The sequence below is a fragment of the Mycetomoellerius zeteki genome, unplaced genomic scaffold, assembly GCF_001594055.1.
Source record: "Mycetomoellerius zeteki isolate Tzet28-1 unplaced genomic scaffold, Tzet1.0 scaffold174, whole genome shotgun sequence".
Lineage (NCBI taxonomy): Eukaryota > Metazoa > Arthropoda > Insecta > Hymenoptera > Formicidae > Mycetomoellerius > Mycetomoellerius zeteki.
In genome coordinates this window covers 2,162,713-2,182,982 of record NW_017256696.1, presented here as the reverse complement: position 1 = coordinate 2,182,982, position 20,270 = coordinate 2,162,713, and the positions used below count along the sequence as shown (strand labels likewise).

General features: G+C 32.8%; 1 protein-coding gene across 1 annotated transcript in view; it reads right to left on the bottom strand.

Annotated features, from left to right (window-relative positions):
* Positions 1–1,423: 1,423 nt before the first annotated feature.
* The window catches only part of LOC108721557 (nuclear receptor coactivator 3), a 150,464-nt gene continuing 131,617 nt past the window's right edge, over positions 1,424–20,270 (bottom strand). The window contains 10 exon segments of the mRNA XM_018446167.1: positions 1,424–1,854; positions 5,758–5,828; positions 7,157–7,339; positions 12,853–13,167; positions 15,372–15,666; positions 16,454–16,583; positions 16,673–16,785; positions 16,996–17,322; positions 18,844–19,004; positions 19,254–19,419. Coding sequence (XP_018301669.1) covers positions 1,783–1,854; positions 5,758–5,828; positions 7,157–7,339; positions 12,853–13,167; positions 15,372–15,666; positions 16,454–16,583; positions 16,673–16,785; positions 16,996–17,322; positions 18,844–19,004; positions 19,254–19,419 — 1,833 coding nt within the window. The 3' untranslated portion in view covers positions 1,424–1,782.

The following is a 20,270-nucleotide window of genomic DNA, read 5'->3' as shown; positions in this document are numbered from 1 at the left end:
ATATACACGTGTAGGTGTAATTAGATTTCCTCTTTTCTCATTTATATAACAACAGATGTCATTTAGAAGTAATTTAGTGTGCATCTAAGACCCAAAAGAGAATCATTACCGAGCTATGCAAAATAGAAGATCGATTTCCCTTTTTTTCTTTCTTTCTCCATCTCGCATGTATAGATATATAAATATACGTCAATTTATATATCGATTATACATAAATAATGTCCGCATCTATTATTTATATATAACGCGTACATAAACCCACTATACATATATATATACATATACATTTATACAATATATTTATATTTATATAAAGGTACTATTGAATAGAAATATGAATATTCCAAGTGTTCAATAATATCAATATTGATATATATAATAAAATAATATAATAATTATTCTTACTATTATAATAATATAGCAATTGCAACAAGAATATTGGTAATAATGATAATAAAAATGTCGATAATAATAATAATATTAATAATATAATAATAAAATAAAATAAAATAATTAATAGTTATTACTATATAATAATAGTTATAATCATATTAACAACAACAAGTATTCTTTGTCACATTTTGGTTACAGATTCTTACAATCACAAATATATTATCCATAAATGTAATAGTCGAAAAAGGATGTTAAATTAAGAAGAATACGTGAATAGAGTGCTCTATTTCTTTCTTTTTTTCATCTGTGTATAGAATAATTAAATCCTATAAATAGTATCTATGTTCAACAGCCAGTGGTATAGTAAAGTATACCTTTTTTTGAGGTACCTATATATAGTTTCCTCTCCTTTTTTTCCCGCTCTTGTGATATACCAAATACAATACTGACGGAGAACGCGATACACACGCACACGCGCAAGCATTAACACATATATACATACATACATACATACATACACACACACGCGCACACACACGCGCACGCGCACACACGCACGCACACACACGCACACACACAGGTATCGACAGGTAAAATGCGGATGTGGGTTCATCGTATGCTTGTGATCATCACAGCGTAATATACGATACGACATAAATCTTCGGTCATCCGAAGCCGAGACGAGAGCTTGAGAGAAAGAATCTTTCCTTAACAAACAAAAAAAGGAAAAAACATAAAAAGCGACGGGAACGAACGCCGCGAATCGATTCTCTCCATGCCGCGATACGACGCGACCTCGATACTCCTGGCGAATCGCGTGTACAGCCAGGAAATCTTGACACAGCCAAACAAAAACTAAAACTTTTGGTCCTTCAAGTTCGAAAAGTAAAAAAGAAAGGGAATAGGTCCCGCCGTTTCCCCCTTTTTCTATCTCTCTTTTTCTTTCTATTTCTATCTTTCTATCTCTCTTTTTTCCTATCTCTATCTTTCTATCTCTCTTTTTCTCTCTATATCTATCTTTCTATTTCTCTCTTTTCTCTCTTCTCTCTCTCTCTCTCTCTCTCTCTCTCTCTCTCGCTCTCGCTCGTCCTTTTTTTCTCGACTGATCGACGGGCAACATTCTAGAGAGCACCGCGCGCTAGTTTTGCATTGTATTTGGTGATACGTATATGAATACTGACTCCGTGTGTGACGTTACATATAATACAATAGTATCCATTACGTATAAGTGTATATGCATTTTATAACACTTTCTCACACATTTCTCTCCTTTTTTTCACACTCTTGCTCTCTTCCGCGTTTTATATACGTCCTATATATCTCCGTTCCGCACACTCAAAAATATATTACATATAACTCTTTACTGCATGACGGGATAGTGGCCTGCAGTCACTCGGACTGCAGTAGCTTCTGCAGCAATGATGATTTCGTCGGATCACCTCGTGCCTCCTCCATAGTAATCTGAAATCAAAAGGCTTTCTTAGAACTGTTTTCGCTACTTCTGATATAAAGATTTCGAAACCGATCGCGAAGAGTATATATTTATAGAGTAACAAAACAGTTGCAAATATTACAAGATACTAAAGATCTAGTTTTTTTTTACATTAAGATTTAAATCTCTGACATCGAAGTACCTTTGACTCTAATATTTAAAAAAAAATTATAAAATAATGAAATCAAGTACTATGGGATCACAGAAATTGTTTAATAAAATTGAATCCGTAGAAATTAAGGATCTACGACACAGAAAATTGGTGAAATTAAGATTTAAGAAAACAGAAAATTTATAATAATGTTATGCGGAATTGTAGATTCACAATGATGCTTTTGTAATTAAGGATTTATGACACTAAGTCCGGTGTCAAAAATGTGTGAATTTAGTAATATGTGCGTATAAGAATCAGCAAAACTAATTATTTAAAATAATTTTTTTTCAATCAAAGATATCTGTAAAATCAAAAGTTTATAGTATTAAAATTAAAAGTGGAGAAATCAAGATTTTGCATCAAAAGATTTAGAATTTTAAGAATTCGTGAAATGAAGGTTCTCTACAAATCCAATATATGTGAAACAAAGGATCAAAGGGCTTAATAAGGAACAATGTCTCTACAGTGAATATTTCTCCGACAATCGGTTTGAAATCACTTTGATGATTGACAATCTATTGCAATATTTCCATCATATAAGATTCGAATATTAATCTAAAATATTTTCAAGTAGCAGAGGATTAATAGTACAGCCGTGTCTCGTATATTTAGTATTCGCATACACATGTTTATGGAATAATTGTTCAGAATTTGGTAAGATAGAAAGGATTCACCCATTTGAAATTCAAGTCTTTATTATTCAAATGTATGAATCCTTTCAATAGTTATGTCCAAACAATGATTCGCCCTAACAAACTTAAAGAACAGAAATCTGAAGCCACATAGCAACTACACATCCAATATCTCAATGCACAACAATGATCGCTACTGTAAAATCTTTTATAAACGAAATATATATACTTCGTCTTTAATTGCCAACTGAATATTTTTTACTTCACGATCGGCAGAAGCGTAACACAAAAGACTTCCTCGCTTTTATAGAATAGATTCAATCGAATATTTATATAATTTAATAGAATAGTAACAATTGTTGTACTCTTTAACTTTTGTTTAATTATTTCTAATTAATACTTAAAATAAAAGTTTGTAACTCATATATTGATGACAGATATTGTTTTTAGATACATTACCATCTAGATTAAAATAAAGTTTTTTTTTATATGGTACATGATTAACGCAAGTATTTTATTTGACACGTAAAAATGACATGAAGCTACCGCTGCCAAAAAATATTCATTTTATAATTTATTTTATAAGCAAGTATTGCAATAAATTACATATACGACACATCCTGTATGTTAAAAACAAATTGACCCTAAATTAATGAATTAATCGCATTCCAGTCGAGTTTTCTTACAGATAACTATATACGCTTGATATATAGAACATACATTAGAAAATCATATAGATTTAAATTTAAAATGTCTTTCTAAACCCTCCTGTTTGTAGCATTAGCGGGTTTCCTCATGCAATAAGAATAATCGTTCTCTCGGAAAAAAAAAGAAATTAAGAACTACGCGTAGATATCTAGTTGGCTCACTGTGAAAAAGCATTACTAGACGTACGTTATACAATACAACAAATGGTAGTATGATTACTGATTACTCCGAATGAGCTGAAGCTTACAACACCATCACCCTGTAGATACGAAAGGAAATACTCTTGCTTGACATCCCTTACATAAACACTCAATATGAGAATGAGTGCATTGCGCTGAAATTTTTAAAAATATCGAAAAGAAAATCATGCGCAGGGGAAAAAATCCCATGTACTCCTTGAATATGAAGAATTGCTCTCCATTTTCAATTATTTATTTTTTTTTGTATAAATAAAAGTGAAAATTAATTTAATAGTAATGTAGATTACGAATTAATTTTACTTAATAATCGTTATGATAAAAAAGAGCAATAATTAATTATAAAAATAAATTTTTGTATACTGTGAAGATAAAATTAATCAACAAAATTATATTTTATGTAAAATATGTAGTTTCCAAAACTATTTAATACGAAATAAATATTTCATTGCACTATTTTAATACGAGAAATATTTAACTTACAGATTCCATTTTAATAACTTCCATTTTTTTATGTATTCCAATTCTTAAAATTCTTAATTAGATAATATCATTTTTTCTATTTTCTTTTTAGTACCCAAAAGAATTTTAGAATTTTGTTAAAGCAAAATCTACTTAAAATTAATTAATAAACAACTAAAATTATCTCATATATTCACATACACATACACAACTTTCCTATTTTTAATCCTTTACAAATATAATTCGAAATTTTGAGGAAAATGAATTTTGTATAGTGAAAAAATTTATATTGAGAAAATTGAACTTTAAATTCGATATATCAAAACCTGAGCTTTATCTATATTCTGTACTATCTAATAATCCCGCATAATTTTTATAAGTCTGGATGTTTTCATATTTTTTTAACATTTAGAGTTCGATCAATTATTTTCATCTCATAAAAAATATCATGAAATTAGCGAAAGCTAATTTTACGCTGGCGTTATATCAGTCATACGTTTGCGTGAATGAAACAAATTTAAAAGAAGTTACTCGCAGTTAATGCAGCTGAAGAAATACAATTAGTCCTTGCACAAAATATATGCAACTCGTAAACGCGCGCTACATTATACAGACTATAGAGGCAATTAACTGTGTTTAGCTAATGCGCCTCGATAATGTCCGAACAAGAATCTATTTAGCGAGGTAACAAAATCAGCTTGTTTAATATTAAACACAGCGTTTCTCATTGACACTGAGTGTAAAACTTATAAACGTCTTCATCGATATTTAATGCATTGTTACAATGCATACTTCTTAATTGAAAAAAATATAAAAAACTTTTAATGTTTTGTGAACGATATATAAATATTAATTATATTTTCGGGGTGCTGGATATTAATTCTACTTTATATTTTATTATTTGTAAAAAAAATTTTGTAACATATATATTTCTTTCTGTAAAATAAATATTAAATTTTAATTTATAAAGATATAAACTTCAATATTTTTATAGATTAAGACAATTTCGATTAATTTCTTAACTTCAAAGATCTGTCAGTTAATTAAACAAATCAAAATAATTAATTATTAAATTCTGATAATTTTATTTTTTATAACATATTTTAAACTCGTATATTAAACGAAAAAAAAAATATATAATAATACTTACTATGTATAAAAAATATAAGAAATATATTTAAAAATACTTATTTTTATTTTCCCTTTTTGGTTAAACTAAAAATAAAATAGAAATAAATAGTAGTAAAAAGAAAAAGAAGTAGGAATAAAAAAATTCTACAACTATAAAGCCAATCCCTAGTTTAAAAGAGTAGAAATTCATCAAATAAATGCTATCTCTCTCAAGTCTTCTTCAATCAACTATAATTTTCAGGACACGTTTCTACTTTAGCATACACAAGAGTTGAATCTCCAACTATACGGCTATTGCGAAAAATTCGGAAGAATTATCGTCACGTGCGAGTACTGTAACGACAATGCCGAGACAATAATCATTGAACGACGACTTTGCATGCATTTGTAGAGCGACGTAAATTTTAAAAAAGTAAGTAACCCCATACAAGTTTTACGCTCAGTGCGCAAATAGAGAGAGATCATTAAACATGTTTCGTGCACAATCAGTTCTGAAGCCAAGCGTATAGAGGGAAGACATAGCATAACAAAATCAAATTTAAAAAAATACGTAAAAGTAATTATATATTGTCGGAATGGGGTTCTTACCCTGGAGGACGAGGGGGCACTTCCGGCGCTCCCCCAGATCTTGGCGGGGCCATCGCTAACCACAGCCTCACCTAGTTAGGACATCGTAACAGTAGGCGTTACCACAATCTTTGTAGAACTAAAGTATTATGCCTCTTCTTACAAGAAGCGGGAGATTGCGCATAGCGCGTGCTTCAGCCTGTACATCGATACAGATTCGTACGAATCTCGATCGACCGAGGACTCGCTTTTGTCTCTCTCGTAAAAGATTTCAGAAATTGTACAAATAGCTTAACGTTCACTCCAATCAAACACAACGAGAAATTCACATTCAATACTTTTTCTTTTTTTTTATAATGTAATATTATAATGTGAAAAGTAAAATTTTATCCGTAACATTTTCTGCATTCGAAACTACCTTGGAAGAGCTTGGGTTTTTATTATGTATATTTGAAATTTCTTATGTAGATCTCACGGAGAAACACAACGGGGCCTCAGGAGATGCAGTGTAATTAGTTGTAACAGTAATCGCGTGCGATGACGAATCTAGAAAAATGTGCGTGATCTACGAGGGAAAACTATAATGCTTGTAATACTTTTTCACAGTACTCGCTCATGAAACGTCGTATGAAAAATTAATGTGTGGGGACCGGAGTTAACATTGGGATTGTACGAATAAAGTCTGAGAAAATTCGGAGGAAAAGCAATGCCTCTCTATATAGAAATGCAGACAAAAAAAACTTATTAAATTCAAATCATCTTCGTACGATTGATTTTGATTCGTGTATGCTGAAAGCATACAAAATCTTGCATTTTGAAATTAAATAACTTCATACCTCACACTTACTTTTCTTCAACAAACGTAACTTACAGATAGTAATAAAATTATGTCTATAGGTGCGTTCCGAGTTACGCATAAAGCGCATGATACATCATTTGTCCTTGTTATTCACCAAATAATAAAGAAGGATAAAACGATACATCATGCGTTTCATGAGTAACTCAGAACGCACCCTATATATAATATACTCGTATATTAACTTATATAATCGATCTATCAAAATCGCGGTGTTAAACCGATAAAATATACGCTGCGTAAATTTCTTCGATTCAATTACTCTGCATTCCAGTTCTGGGCAATGCACAATTATCATTGCGTTAAAATAAAAAAAGTAGAGAAATTAATATCATAAGAAAACATAGTTTTACTGACAAGGGACCTGTTATAATAAAGAGAAAAAGAATCGAATCGTTCCGAACAGTTCCGAACGATTCCGAATAGTTCTGATAGATCCCTTGCGAGACCCCAGTTTTGCTATGTGAGCATACTTGTAGCTGATCATTTACCGAGTAACCGTCTCTATGTGATTTCGAAGTTCGGAAAGCAGCAAACGAAGATTCTACAACTCAGTGTACATACCTGCAGAAGGCATCTCGAATGTCAGACCAAGTGCTTCAAGATCATCCTGAGAAACTTGACCAGAAAGATTATTCTGTAGGTTGTTGGGCACTCTCTGTTGCTGCTGCTGCTGTTGCTGTTGCGTTCGCGCGCCAACAATTGCCCTTAATTCTTGCCGCACAAATTCCGAAGTGCTGGCGTTACCTATAACAAGAATAATCTTTATGAAAAACGTTCCCGCAACGTGTGTCGCATTTCCTTTGTACACGTCACAGTTTTCATTTTTCAATTGGTGCGTTATTCGTGTACATTCGTGTGCATGTGTAGTGTTAATTTATTATGTCCGTTACAATGCAGAATACTGTATTTGTGACACAAAGGCTCTGCAACAATATTTTGACAAATAAAAGTGAAAATACATTTTGTCATAAATCCAATTCGATTAAAAACAGCGATTCTGTTTGTTCTTCAATAAGACAAAAAATGCTTCATACGTGTACTTTCTCTCTATTAATCGCCAATATTAAATATTTCGATAGTTAATTCCAGTATTTCACAAGATTTAAAAAATATAAAAAATGAAAACGACGATAATTTACAAATATGTGCAAACAAATATTTACAAACTGTTCTTTGTCGTTCAAAAGATTCAAACAACAAAGAACAGTTATGCACAGACTTATAAATTATGTTACATACATGGTAAAAAAAATAATTACTAATGAAAAATACTTCTCAAAAATTTTTACAGTCAATCAATAGAAAAGAAATGACTTTTGCATCGTTCTATAGTTTTCTTCTATTTACTTTTCATAATTTTCTTTTAGACTTAATGCATAGTTTCCGTCTTATTCATAGAAAATTCTATTTTTAAATCTTCTGAATTTTAAATAGAAAGATAAAGAGTCTAAATATCGTGACATTTTTCATCAGTTTCTAGATACTTTATATAAGAGAGATTCTATTAGTAATTTTTATTGAAAAATAGCGAAGGAGATTGTTCTATTAGCAATTTTTATTGAAAAATAATGAAAGTAGTGTACTACCTGAGGAGGGGGATGGTGACTTTTTCACATCCTTCTTAGTAAAGAGATATGAAAGAGTCACTGTCCCTTTTCAGGTACACATCGCATGGCCTCCTTCTGTTCTCAGGTTTAAAATAGCATTGAAAAGAAACTTCCAAGAAATTTCCAAGAAAAAACATGTAAAAGACATTAGGCAGGTTTAAGAGAAGAGTCTAAAAATCGTTTCTACCTAAAGCCTTATGTCCACAATGCTAGAAATTGGTCCGAGATTTTGGACAGAGAAAGAATTAACAAATCACAATTGAACAATTTGATCACATGACCAATGCGACTGGTCAAGTCTTTCTTCATCCGAGATCTCGGACCGACTTCTAGTGGAAACAAGGTACCCAGAACAATATAGTCCAAATCATAAAATAAACCATAAAATAAACAGTCTAAAGAAGATGCCAAAGTTCCGTATTCCAATCTTATTTAAAACCTCCAAATTTTTCAGATATCCTCATATAATAAATCAACTTAAAAAGTTTTATATAATTAATGAACTTAAAAAAATCTTATTGATCTGTCAAGAGAAAGTACACGACAAGTCTTAGTTATTTTATCCATTTGCTTATTATAAAATTTCAACTTTTATAAAATAAATGGTGCATACGATGACAGATTGATGGGGCTGATAGAAAAAAAATGCACAAAATATATAAAAATATTAATCACGAAAGCTCGATGCACTGTACACAAAGAGGCTTCATTGTTAGTAAATGTTTCCACAGCACGTAGAGATAAGCGGTGTCTGAATTTATCTTTTTACATTGTGATGTTACATTACATAGATGAACACAAGATGTGTGATCCCCTCCCCGAGAGATGAGAAAATGATTAAGACATAATAAATCCGACGTCACATTTGCCACTTTCAGCGCTTTGCCGCGCTTACGCGAAGCAAGATATTATTAGGAAATATTCCATTTCCTGGAAATACCTTATTAGTATTAACATTCTTAAAATTTTAAACAAGCTTATGCTATGATATTTTCAATCATGATAACTATTTTTCGTACAAAAATGTGTACAGTCGAACTATCTTAATCTCGATCTTCCCCTATCTTCGTTATCGAAACTAACACACTTCTCTTATGATGTTCTTCCACTATTTCGCATTTACCATTCATACATAAAATGAAAATGGCTAATGAGATTAAGGACAGAATCCATAGTCCGGTCTTAATCACAAGCAATGTCTTAAGATGCTAATGCGGCTCTCTGATTGGTTCATGCACTAGCTTAAGACCATCTCGAATCTTGAGCACCGTCTATGACTTCCGTCCTAGGAGATACGCATAGAACGTGACTGCAACGTCAGTCAGTCGAAACTCCGTACAGCAGCAATAACTTACCTTTAAAGGGAATTCTAAACTAAAAATCAGACTACAATAGCATCGCTGTTTTACCGATAATGCGACACATCGATACATCTTTATATACTATTACATCAATGTCGCACGCACACATATACATAAATTTTCGTAGAATGATATCGTATAGAATTGAATGACTAAGTCAAATTCCAAGAACTCGACGTTGTTTCATCATGTAATCTACTAGTTTGTAGACTTTAATTTCGTAAATACAGTTTGCAGAACTTTTATATTAAGTAAATGTTGTCTCGACTTAACAGCTCTAAACGTCATTTAGGACCAAAAATGGTAAGAAACATCGTAAGTTTAAAATTTTTTGTCGTTCTCAATATAAATTTCACTCTACAGACACGTATTAATGCTATACTTTAATTTTGGAGGATTTCCAAATAATAAAATTAATATCTATAAAAATAATATATGCAATACCGTTTTACGAAAATTATTGCTTTCAATCGATAAAACAGACGATTTTAGAATCTCCTTAAGTTAGTTTCGGTTATTAGAGCAACTTAACGATTCGCTGCACTGAACAAGTCCATTTTCATTCTACGCATATTGGAATATGAGAACAGAAGGGAAAGTTGAGAGCAGAGAATTGGCTTGATCCCAGTGAGTTGAAATTAACGAATTCAGTTGGACGTAGTAATGTGCACTGGTGCATATAAAAGCCACATTACATATTGATCTAATCTGCATGTAAAAGTGTAATGCAAATATCTCGAAAGATAAAATAATTTATCAATAATTTAGCATAAAATGAAATGTACTAGGGATTTCGCGATTTATTATATATATACACACATTATATATTATGTATAATAAACACACATTTTTACGTCGATTTGTTTACGACGACTTTAATGTGCACTAATGCGCATTGCCAACCAAATTCGCTGTAAGGGGATTCGATTATACATTTCTTAATTGCTATCGCGATATATAATTCTAATGTATAATATAGTACAATTCTGTTGACATCTTTGATATTATAATGCAAAGATGTCTGCATTTATGTACAAATAAAGTTAAATTAAAGGCTATAGTATATAAAAAAAAATGTAAGACAGTAAGATATAAGCAGTAAGCGAATCAGTCAATCAAAGTAGAGACATAAAGTAACAATGTAAGCAGTACCACCAAATCCAAAAAGTTAATTTGGTTACTGCTCACGTCTTATTGCTTACATTTTTTGTGTACTATAGTTTTGATGTGGTAACGATATTCATAACGTTGAGTTATCTTCCTAATAATCATAATAAACTAACTCAACATTTAATGCTGTTAATCGTAATGATTTTATCCAATCAAGGAATTAAAAGGGAATAACATAAATAATAAAATTGTTCCTAAAAATTTTCTGTTTTTTTGAATTACAAAATAAGCAGTCAATTCTTCTATGAGCAATACGTATTATAAAATGCTCAAAATATCACACCTCAATTTTGGCACAAAATAACAAGATAGACAAAATACATGGCATCGTTATCGTTACATGATTTACAATTACATAAACGTAGCGATATAATATCGTAATGTCCTAATCATAACACATATTCGTAAATGGTGTGGGTAATGATAATAAATTTCGTATTTTGTGAGCTATGATATAGATGCTTGGATTTTACATAGTGTGCAATAATATATACATGGTAAAAGTCTAAATAAATCTACTTTAAGGGATGTATGAATTTTTCTTAAATAAGCTATTTTCTACATTAGAACTGTCTAACTTCTAAAATTACGAGTATAAGTTGCAAACAAGAGACAAGATAAAGCAAGAGAAAAGAAATGTAGGTAAAGTGATTTCATAAATACAGAAAGTTAAACAGTTAAAATCTTCTATATTATTATGAAATCACAATTTTTCAACTTAGATGATTCTCGATTTCCATTGGTTGCATGTTCTTTCGACTTTTTATAACATAATTTTAAAATCAGAAAATTTTTTTCAATTTTTTGTACTTTAAAACAAGTGACCTGGAAAGAAAAAATGAAACATTCCATAAGGTTCCAAAAAATTCCTATAATAATCACAAAAACGTTAACTTACAACTTGGTTGTCCTAATACTATCTATGGGATCTACGATTATAAAAAAATAAGAACTGAATTTAATGTAACAATACAAATTAATGATACTACAATATACCAAGAATCAATCTAATACAACAAAAAATTTTATATGTACAATATTTACAATGTGCAATTACAGCCTTCTCAATCTTATGATGGAATCTAATGATGGAAATCGAGTTGTTCATATACAGGGTGTTTCCAAATTAAATCGCAAAACTTCGGGAGCGTGTAGAGGAGTAAAAAACTAAGAAAAAAAGTCCTATAGACATATGCTCGTTTTTGCTCCGTTTCAGAGAAATCGAAAAAAAATGTTTACATTTCTTGCCATATCTAGCACCGACATATTTGATTACATTTTCCACTTTCTGTTATGAATTTGTCAGTCGCTCTTTGAAAGCCTTTAACAGTAGATGAATTTTGTCTTTTGCAATATGCCGCGTACGTATTCTAATAGTGAATATGCTGATATGGTTTTTGTATACGGTTTCTGCAACGGTAATGCTTTAAAGGCGGTGCGAGAATATGCACGACGATTTCCAAACAGAAGAGTGCCAAACCGAAGAGTGTTTATGTTGACATTTAATAGATTGCGAGAGACTGGATCATTTTCAATTCGACAAGAAAACAACCGATTTCAAGCATTATATCACAGTGTACACTGACATAAATAATTTATCTGCGAGATAGCGACATGAATGATAAATTATTATCAGCTTATTCACATTCAGCATTATAACAATAGTTATGGCACCTATTATATTGTAAAGCATATTAAAAGCTATATTTGAAGCATATCAAATAATGAAAAGATGAACTAATATCCAATGCACTTACGTAATCATAAACATCTCGATGAATGAACTATTAAAAAAAAATGAAAAAGGAGAGGAAAAGATAGAAAAAGAGAGATTTATACATGTTTCCACACACCCAATACATGCTTTGCATCCACTAAAACTGCTGCTGCTGCTGCTGGTAAGGATGATTATGATAGTAATGATTTCGGTTGTAAATACGAGTACACTTAAAGTTGCGGGGGAATGATTGACAACACTTATCTTTTAATGAGAAACGTGGTGGAGATACGAGCGAATTTGATGAAGGTGACTCTCGTGGTTGTGAATATTGCATATTATAATTGTGGTAAAAAAATAATGAATTTTCAGATGACACGAAGTAGTCTATTGTCTGCTCACCGATTTGGTGATTGACGTTATTAGCGGAAGGCAGTGACCTGGCATCTTGCGCTTCCCCGCCAGACGGATAGAGCGGTACTGACGACCGATCGTAACAGAACTGACTGTTCTGCATATCTGCCGTGTTGATAGTGTTGGCGTTGGTGTGTTGGTATAACATAGGGGTATGTTGTTGACTCGTAAAGTGTTGTGTATTAGTGGCGTTGTGTTGATTATGAGTAGGTGTTGCCGGACAAGCCGAGTGTGAATGACTAGGTGAAAGAAGAGGTTCCTTACTTATTGTTGTTCCATAGGGCCTAGGCGATCCAATTCCACCTGCAACATCAATCGTGTATACCCGTGCTGTCCTTGACTAGCCTTGCAGGACATTTAAACTCTTCTATTTCGCTTTTATGTACCATGCCAGCGCTCATCGTCATATAACCACGTACATAATATCAAAATCGAAATCTATATATCAAATAAACTAATACATTAAGTCCCAAGAGATCTCTTTGCACTTTTCCGTTTTATGTAAATCTGTACAACTTGGGTTTAAAATTTTTAGGCCATAATTGGTATTTGGAGGTAAAAAGAGTTGCTCTTTTTAAAAATCTAATCGACATGGGGGGGGGGGTAGGATTTATATTTTTTTCCAAACCATCCCATTGTCGATTATATTTAAAAAAAATCTTTATCTCTAAAAAAAAAAAAAAAATTCCAATTATGGTTTAAAAATTTTAGATTCCGAGATTACCAGGATTTACAATAGAAAAGTGCGTATAAATCACCTGATATCTAAGGATTAAAAAAACCGGCTGCACCCGAAAAGCGCGTTTCGATTCCGCTAGCCGAAAGTCAAAAGCAGATACAGCTGTACGCCAAATAAAGAAAACTATTGTATATCTGAAATTGTTAGTAAGTAGATCTCTCGACAATGTTATTTTTATTAGATTTTATATTCGCAAAGAATTGCCAGTAAATATTAAACAATATTATGAGACACAGTCGAAAATTTTTAAATAGATAGATATTGTCGGATGATAAAATGTTGGATGATAAAGAAATTAAAAAAAAAAATCATTACATATATATTTAAGTTAACTGCCACATATATGAAATATGTATAATCTCATTTAATTTGTTAAAATATTTTAAATCTCCTAATTATGCTAAGCTCATGTTAAAAAAAGAAATCTCTTAAACCTAAACCCCGCGAATGAAGAAACAGAATTAATAAGATATTTTTCACTTGAAAGATAGCAGATCAGAAAATTAGAGCTAAGAAAGCGTTTCAATCTCTAGTATAACACATCGCTCCAATCATAAATTAGAAGATTAAATCACAAACTATGCAAAATCTGCTACATTACTCAGAGTTACGCTTTCTTTATGTAGAGAATTCGTATGACACAATATTACGAAAGTCTATTCACAGAACAACATCGAGAGATACAGGCATAAAAAATACTAATAAAGTCTATGCGCATACCCGACTAAACTACGGCACGGCTTTCACAGTTTAGTAGAGATTAAACAAGAGTTTATTTTAATCTGTACATACTTACCGACTTCAGGACAAAATCTTTCGTATATTTCAATCACAGCTTCCATCGCGCGTATAATTATATATTAAATCGCATATTGTTTTTTATTATAAAAACCAGCTGAACGAGTTTCTATGTAAAAACTAGCACTTACTCAAGAATTTCTTTGGTACTATCCGTACTATTGCGAACGAAACGAAATAGAGTTAACATATTTAAACGCATTGTAAAATAGATACAACTGTCTATTTTTTAGGGCAATAAACCTAACCTTCCTCTTATTAATAAGTGACAAAAAATATAATCGCGAATTATAACTTAAACATTAAACAACGTTACATTAATCAGAATATTCTGTAAAGAAGTCGATTTACCGATATTAAAAATTATACTTGAAATACTCTGTCAAAGAATATGATAAAAAATAACTACAAAAATCTTTTGAATTGTACAATCTTTTTAATTATGCAATTCTTTTTTAAAAACTATTAAGTTTTCAATGTATTTAAATCAACTAAAACAAATACAGTTAAATACGCGTTGGTACGGTAAAACGACTTTCCGAAGATGCTTATATTTCTAATCTTACAACTAAATATATAATATTTGTCATATTTTCGCACACCACATAATACAAGATCCCATATTTGTCATTACTTCATTGCTACTAAACAATGAAATAACAAATAATGATACTTAAGTAATTTTCTATTTAACTACCAATACACATTTTAAATTCTTTATATGTATATTTCTAATTAATATTTATTATCCCCAAACATCTCTCATTGTTGTAAATTCAAAGCAATGTTTTCTACACGGTTGCAAAAAAAGGTTGCAAAACTTTTTCTTTTGAAGAGAAAATTTCTCTTTTTCTTCAAAATAATCCTAATTATTTTAATTGCAATAATCCTAATTGTCTTTTAGCTTTGAAGTAGGGGACTATATAACGATCACTCGAGTTCAACAATCGATTAGTATGAAAAATAATACCTGGCAACTGCGTCGTAGCAGAAGGAGTAGACGTGGTCCGTTGAATTCGATATTGAGCCGATGGATTTGGTGCACCAGTATTGGGACCTGGTGGGAACTGGCTGGCTGTGGGCGACGTCGGTGGAGGAAACGCTTCGGCAGGAAACGGAGATTGCCGGGCGGAGGCTGCCGTCCCTGGCGAAGGCATCGATCGTTGTTGTTGCTGCTGCTGTAGCTGTTGTTGCGTCGTGACCTGCTGTTGCGGTCTCACCTGGTTCACCTGGTTGAATAATCTCGGTGTGTTGCCGTAATTGCCCTAGCGCATATATCGTGCAAACGTATAAAAATATTCACAGAAATAAAGATATGTTAAATATAAAAAATTAAAAGCAGAAAACAAAGAAAAGAACAATATGCATACTGTATTATAAAATGCAAATAGAAATCCAACGTATTGAACGTATAATAATTCAAGCTTGTTTTTAAGCATTGCATTAACTTGCAAATTATTCATACAAACATTTGATTTTTTTCTACATTTTTATTTTTCAAATAAAATAATTAATTAAAATTTAATTAATTCTAACTAAAGCTCATACTGAACTATCAATTCTACACTACCGATTCATAATGGACCAATCACAATGAGGCTGCTTCATTGTGATTGATCCACTATGGGTCTGCAATCATAAGGTTTATTTGCATCGCAAGCTCCAACATGCTCCTACCATAGCTCCTACTCACTCTATCAAGCGCATTGGAGTGAGTAAGAGATATGGTAGGAGTATATTGGAACATGTTGGAGCATGCGACGCGAACAAACCTAACGTTTCTATAACGGCTTAATGAAACTAGAAACTTGTATGAGTATTTTTGTTCTATTGAGCTGATGCGGTAATCAGGAAGGAAGATACTAAGATTTCACTTTCGTAAATAAAAGTGGACCAACTGTGCGTTTCGAGTTAAGTTTCGATTCTCGACACTCGCAGCGCTTGTGAAGCTTAGCTCGAAACGCAAAATCGATCCATGTTTTGAGGACTGGCTAAACTGAATGGAGTCTCCTTAGTTTTCCTTCCTGGGGGTAATAATGCTTTCATACTCACTTGTGCCACCCGTGGTGATAATGGCGGATGAGAGAACGACACCGGCAGTATACCGGCCGGAGAATGTGGCGAAAGCCTCGCCGCGGCGGACACTTGTTGACCACTGTTGAAATTACTATTCACAATGTGGCTGTAATAAAAAGAAACCACATGATGAGATTTTTAAGAAAACTATTTTAAGTGGAATAAACAATCCGGGATGCTTAACAGGATACTTACTGCTGCGATATCGTCGATGGATGGGAATATGAGTGAGCGAGTCGGTGACCAGAAGCCATCTGGACGGATGCCCCATAGCCTGGAGAAACTTGTGAATCTGGGCCATTCGATCGCTGAATAAAAAAAAACATTGCACATATGTAGTTATTATGCATCTTTTAGATACAAAACATAGTAACCAATATTTTTATTAGAAATAAGCTAATACAATCTATCGAAAATTGCGAATAATTATATTTTGTATAATTCGACTATGAAATTTTTAATTTCTCTTCTAATTTTTTATTTTTTTACTTTCGTGATAAACTGTATACTACACATACCTGCAACGACACATTCGGCGGCGCAACGGTATTGTTCAAAAGGTTGTCGATGTTAATGCCACTGTTCATTTGATCCGTCGCAGTAGCATTCGATGGGATAAGCAACTGTTGCTGCTGCTGTTGTTGTAATAATCGTTGCTTCTGCTGTTGTTGTTGCTGCTGCTGTTGTTGTTGATGTATGAGCTTAGAACGTTGCTGTTGCAGCTGCAACTGTGTAAACTGGCCAGGCTGTCTAATGCTTGGCTGATTGAACCTCATCCTGGGCTGTTGATACATAGGAGGTGGCTGGTAATTATGACTGGCAGTCGTCACAGGCGTAGTACCCAACTATAACAAAATTCAATGATTTAAGATTATGGCATACGATGCGTTTATCCTGCTGGATTACTTGCGCGCCATTATATTGACTATGCTGGAAATGGTATAATATTACTCGATTTTCGTAATAAATCAGCAGAGTCCGAATCGCAGTACTGTTTATTCCCATTCCAAGCGCCGTGCGTCGCGAGAAGCAATACTATCTACGCCGCCGCGCCGCTACAGTCTAGAGGTAATTTAGAGTATTACAGTCTTCTTCTTCTTCTTCTTGAGATTTCCTTATCTGGATTTCCGACCCAACGGTAAAGGATCATAGTACCATGCGATGATAAGATAGCTGCTTAACTTATCTTGGTGGAAACTCGTCAAAACTGTGCCGCCTATAATATTGAAACGTTTCTGAGGTACACTTTAGCATTTAATTACACCTACTTCCTCATTTTTCTTACATTTGAGCGTATTATGACATAAATGTATGTATTTTTGAGTGTATTTGCTATTTAACATTTTATTTGACTGTATATATTTTGAGTTATGCAAATTTAAACAATAGCATGGCATTTTGCTAATATGTGGATATTGATTATTACTCATAATTTCTTTTTGGAGATTTTCATATCAAAATAATTATTTGATAATCGATTGTATAGCTCTACGGTTAATCTATAGTTTATATTACATGTACTATTCTTAATACTGAGATTTTTAGTACTGAGCAGCTTATATGCAGAAGTTATGTAAATATATATACATTCATTTGCATACATTTTTAAATGTTTTACTTTTTTATTAATTTTGTAACCAAATACTGTTTTCTAAACAAAACTAATATTTTAAGGCTATTTTTATGAAAGGCCACATTACCATCCATTTTTTTCTTCGAATCATTATGCAATGTCGCTACATTTTTATTAATAGTATCCTAAGTAATAAATATTTTGTAACTTTGAGTCCAGAATCGATTCAACATTTTAACGAATATAATTGGGGTGCCATAATAATACTACCTTCTCTATTATTTTTCTATGTAGTGGAGTTTTGTGTTCATTGCGATTAGGAGAGCCAATCATCAGAGGTCCAATAAAGAGATTTCAAGCTTGAGCACTAATGACGAGGGGATTATCGATGCCATGACTTTTGAGAATTAATCGATTAATTGCTCGATGGCTTCGAATTCGACTATTCGACTATTCTGAGCGCGAGCATGGCATGGCAGACAGCGCATTGGTCTATCATGCCAAAGGTCCCGGGTTCGATCCCGTAGGCACCAAAATATTTACGCTTGTGTCTCCTCTCGAAAAAGACCAGCAATCTCTCGAGAGTATCCTTGCCCACAAAAACATCTTTCGAAAAATCCGCTGTTTGGAACCGGCATTAAAACTGTAAGTCCCATATGCTCGTGGCAATTAAATAATCAGCGTGCACACCACAAGCATACGAGAGAGGTATAACACAAGTCAGAGGCCTAATGTAAAAAGAAGAAGAAGAAGAATCCGAAATAAATAACTTATAATAGAAGAAAAAACTTACCGCAGTCGAATAGGCTGGAGGCGTGCCAGACATAGTTATACTGGAGGACGTCGAATTCACAACAGTCTCGCACAACATCAACGTCTTCTGAATAGCATTAATTGCCATTGTTTCGTTCATGGCATTATTCTCCGGCGCTTCGATATCAGCTAGAAGAGTTCCTGTCATAAACGAATTTATTAGATCTTTTAGGAACAATCAATTTTCTGCGAGTAATACTACGCAGCCAATTGTAGTTATTCATAGACACACGCACACATGCGCAGACACACATACATACAAAAATACTTTTTTCTGTATTGTTAGAAAATTTCGTTTTGATAAAAAAGATGGAGAATAATCACAGCTCAGAGCGGGACATTCACCATATGCTAATGAAAAATTATTTTTTTATATTTCACTGTACTTACTTGTGATATCTTCATCCGGGACAATCTCGATGACTTGATCCAAAATTTCGGAGAGATCCGGATCCGACGACTGATTATGCCAGTTAGTTGGATCGTTGCTAGTCTGACGATATTCTCCGCTACCCGCAAACTCGGACTCGATTGGTCCCATTTGGGGCCTCTGTTGCTGTAAGAAAAATATACTTTTGTTCAAAAATATTACCTAACAACGAATCAGTCAATAAGGAAATACAGTAGAAATTTAATTATATTTTATTAATTTTTTAACTACAAAAAGTAACACTCCGTGCTGCAAAACATGTAATGATGTAATGCTCTATAACATACTGGAGTGCACGCCTTCCCTATACTAAACTATAGAAAAGGAAGATAAACAATATTGGTACTTCTGACTCTTTTCTACTTGTGATAGTAAAACAGCATTAGCCAATCAGTGACAAAAAAAAGACACTACCAACTTTGCATTAAGCCTTGTGTCCACGATGCTAGAAATCGATTTGAGATCTCGGATAGAGAGAAAGTTACTAAAACTCAAATCGTGGACACAGGAAACTCGGATAAATATCTCGAACAGAAGTCTCGTAGCCTTGTGTCAACGATGCTAGAAATACAGCTGAACCGAGTTCTCGATTATTTTCGATCCAAGAAAATGTTACTAAAAACTCGAATCGTGGACACAGGCAACTCGGATAAATATCTCGAACAGAAGCCTCGTACAAAAAAATGCATCCTGTCCCATTTTTCGTACTTGCTGCTTCATTTTGATGCAATTCCTTTAGCCAACATTATAAAGCTAGTCAGTTTGGACAACATGAGAAACATTACGTAGATACTGGTAGATACTTCATCAGAACTGATCAGGGCTGCGGTCCACTTGATGCTACAAACGCTTCGAAGCATTCTTTGATTAGTCAATTCGTAAAATTCTTTGTTCTGATTGGCTGCTCAAACGCTTCGAAGCGTTTGTAGCGTCAAGTGGACCGCAGCCCAGAACGACTTGAGCCTTCGAGCCAGTAG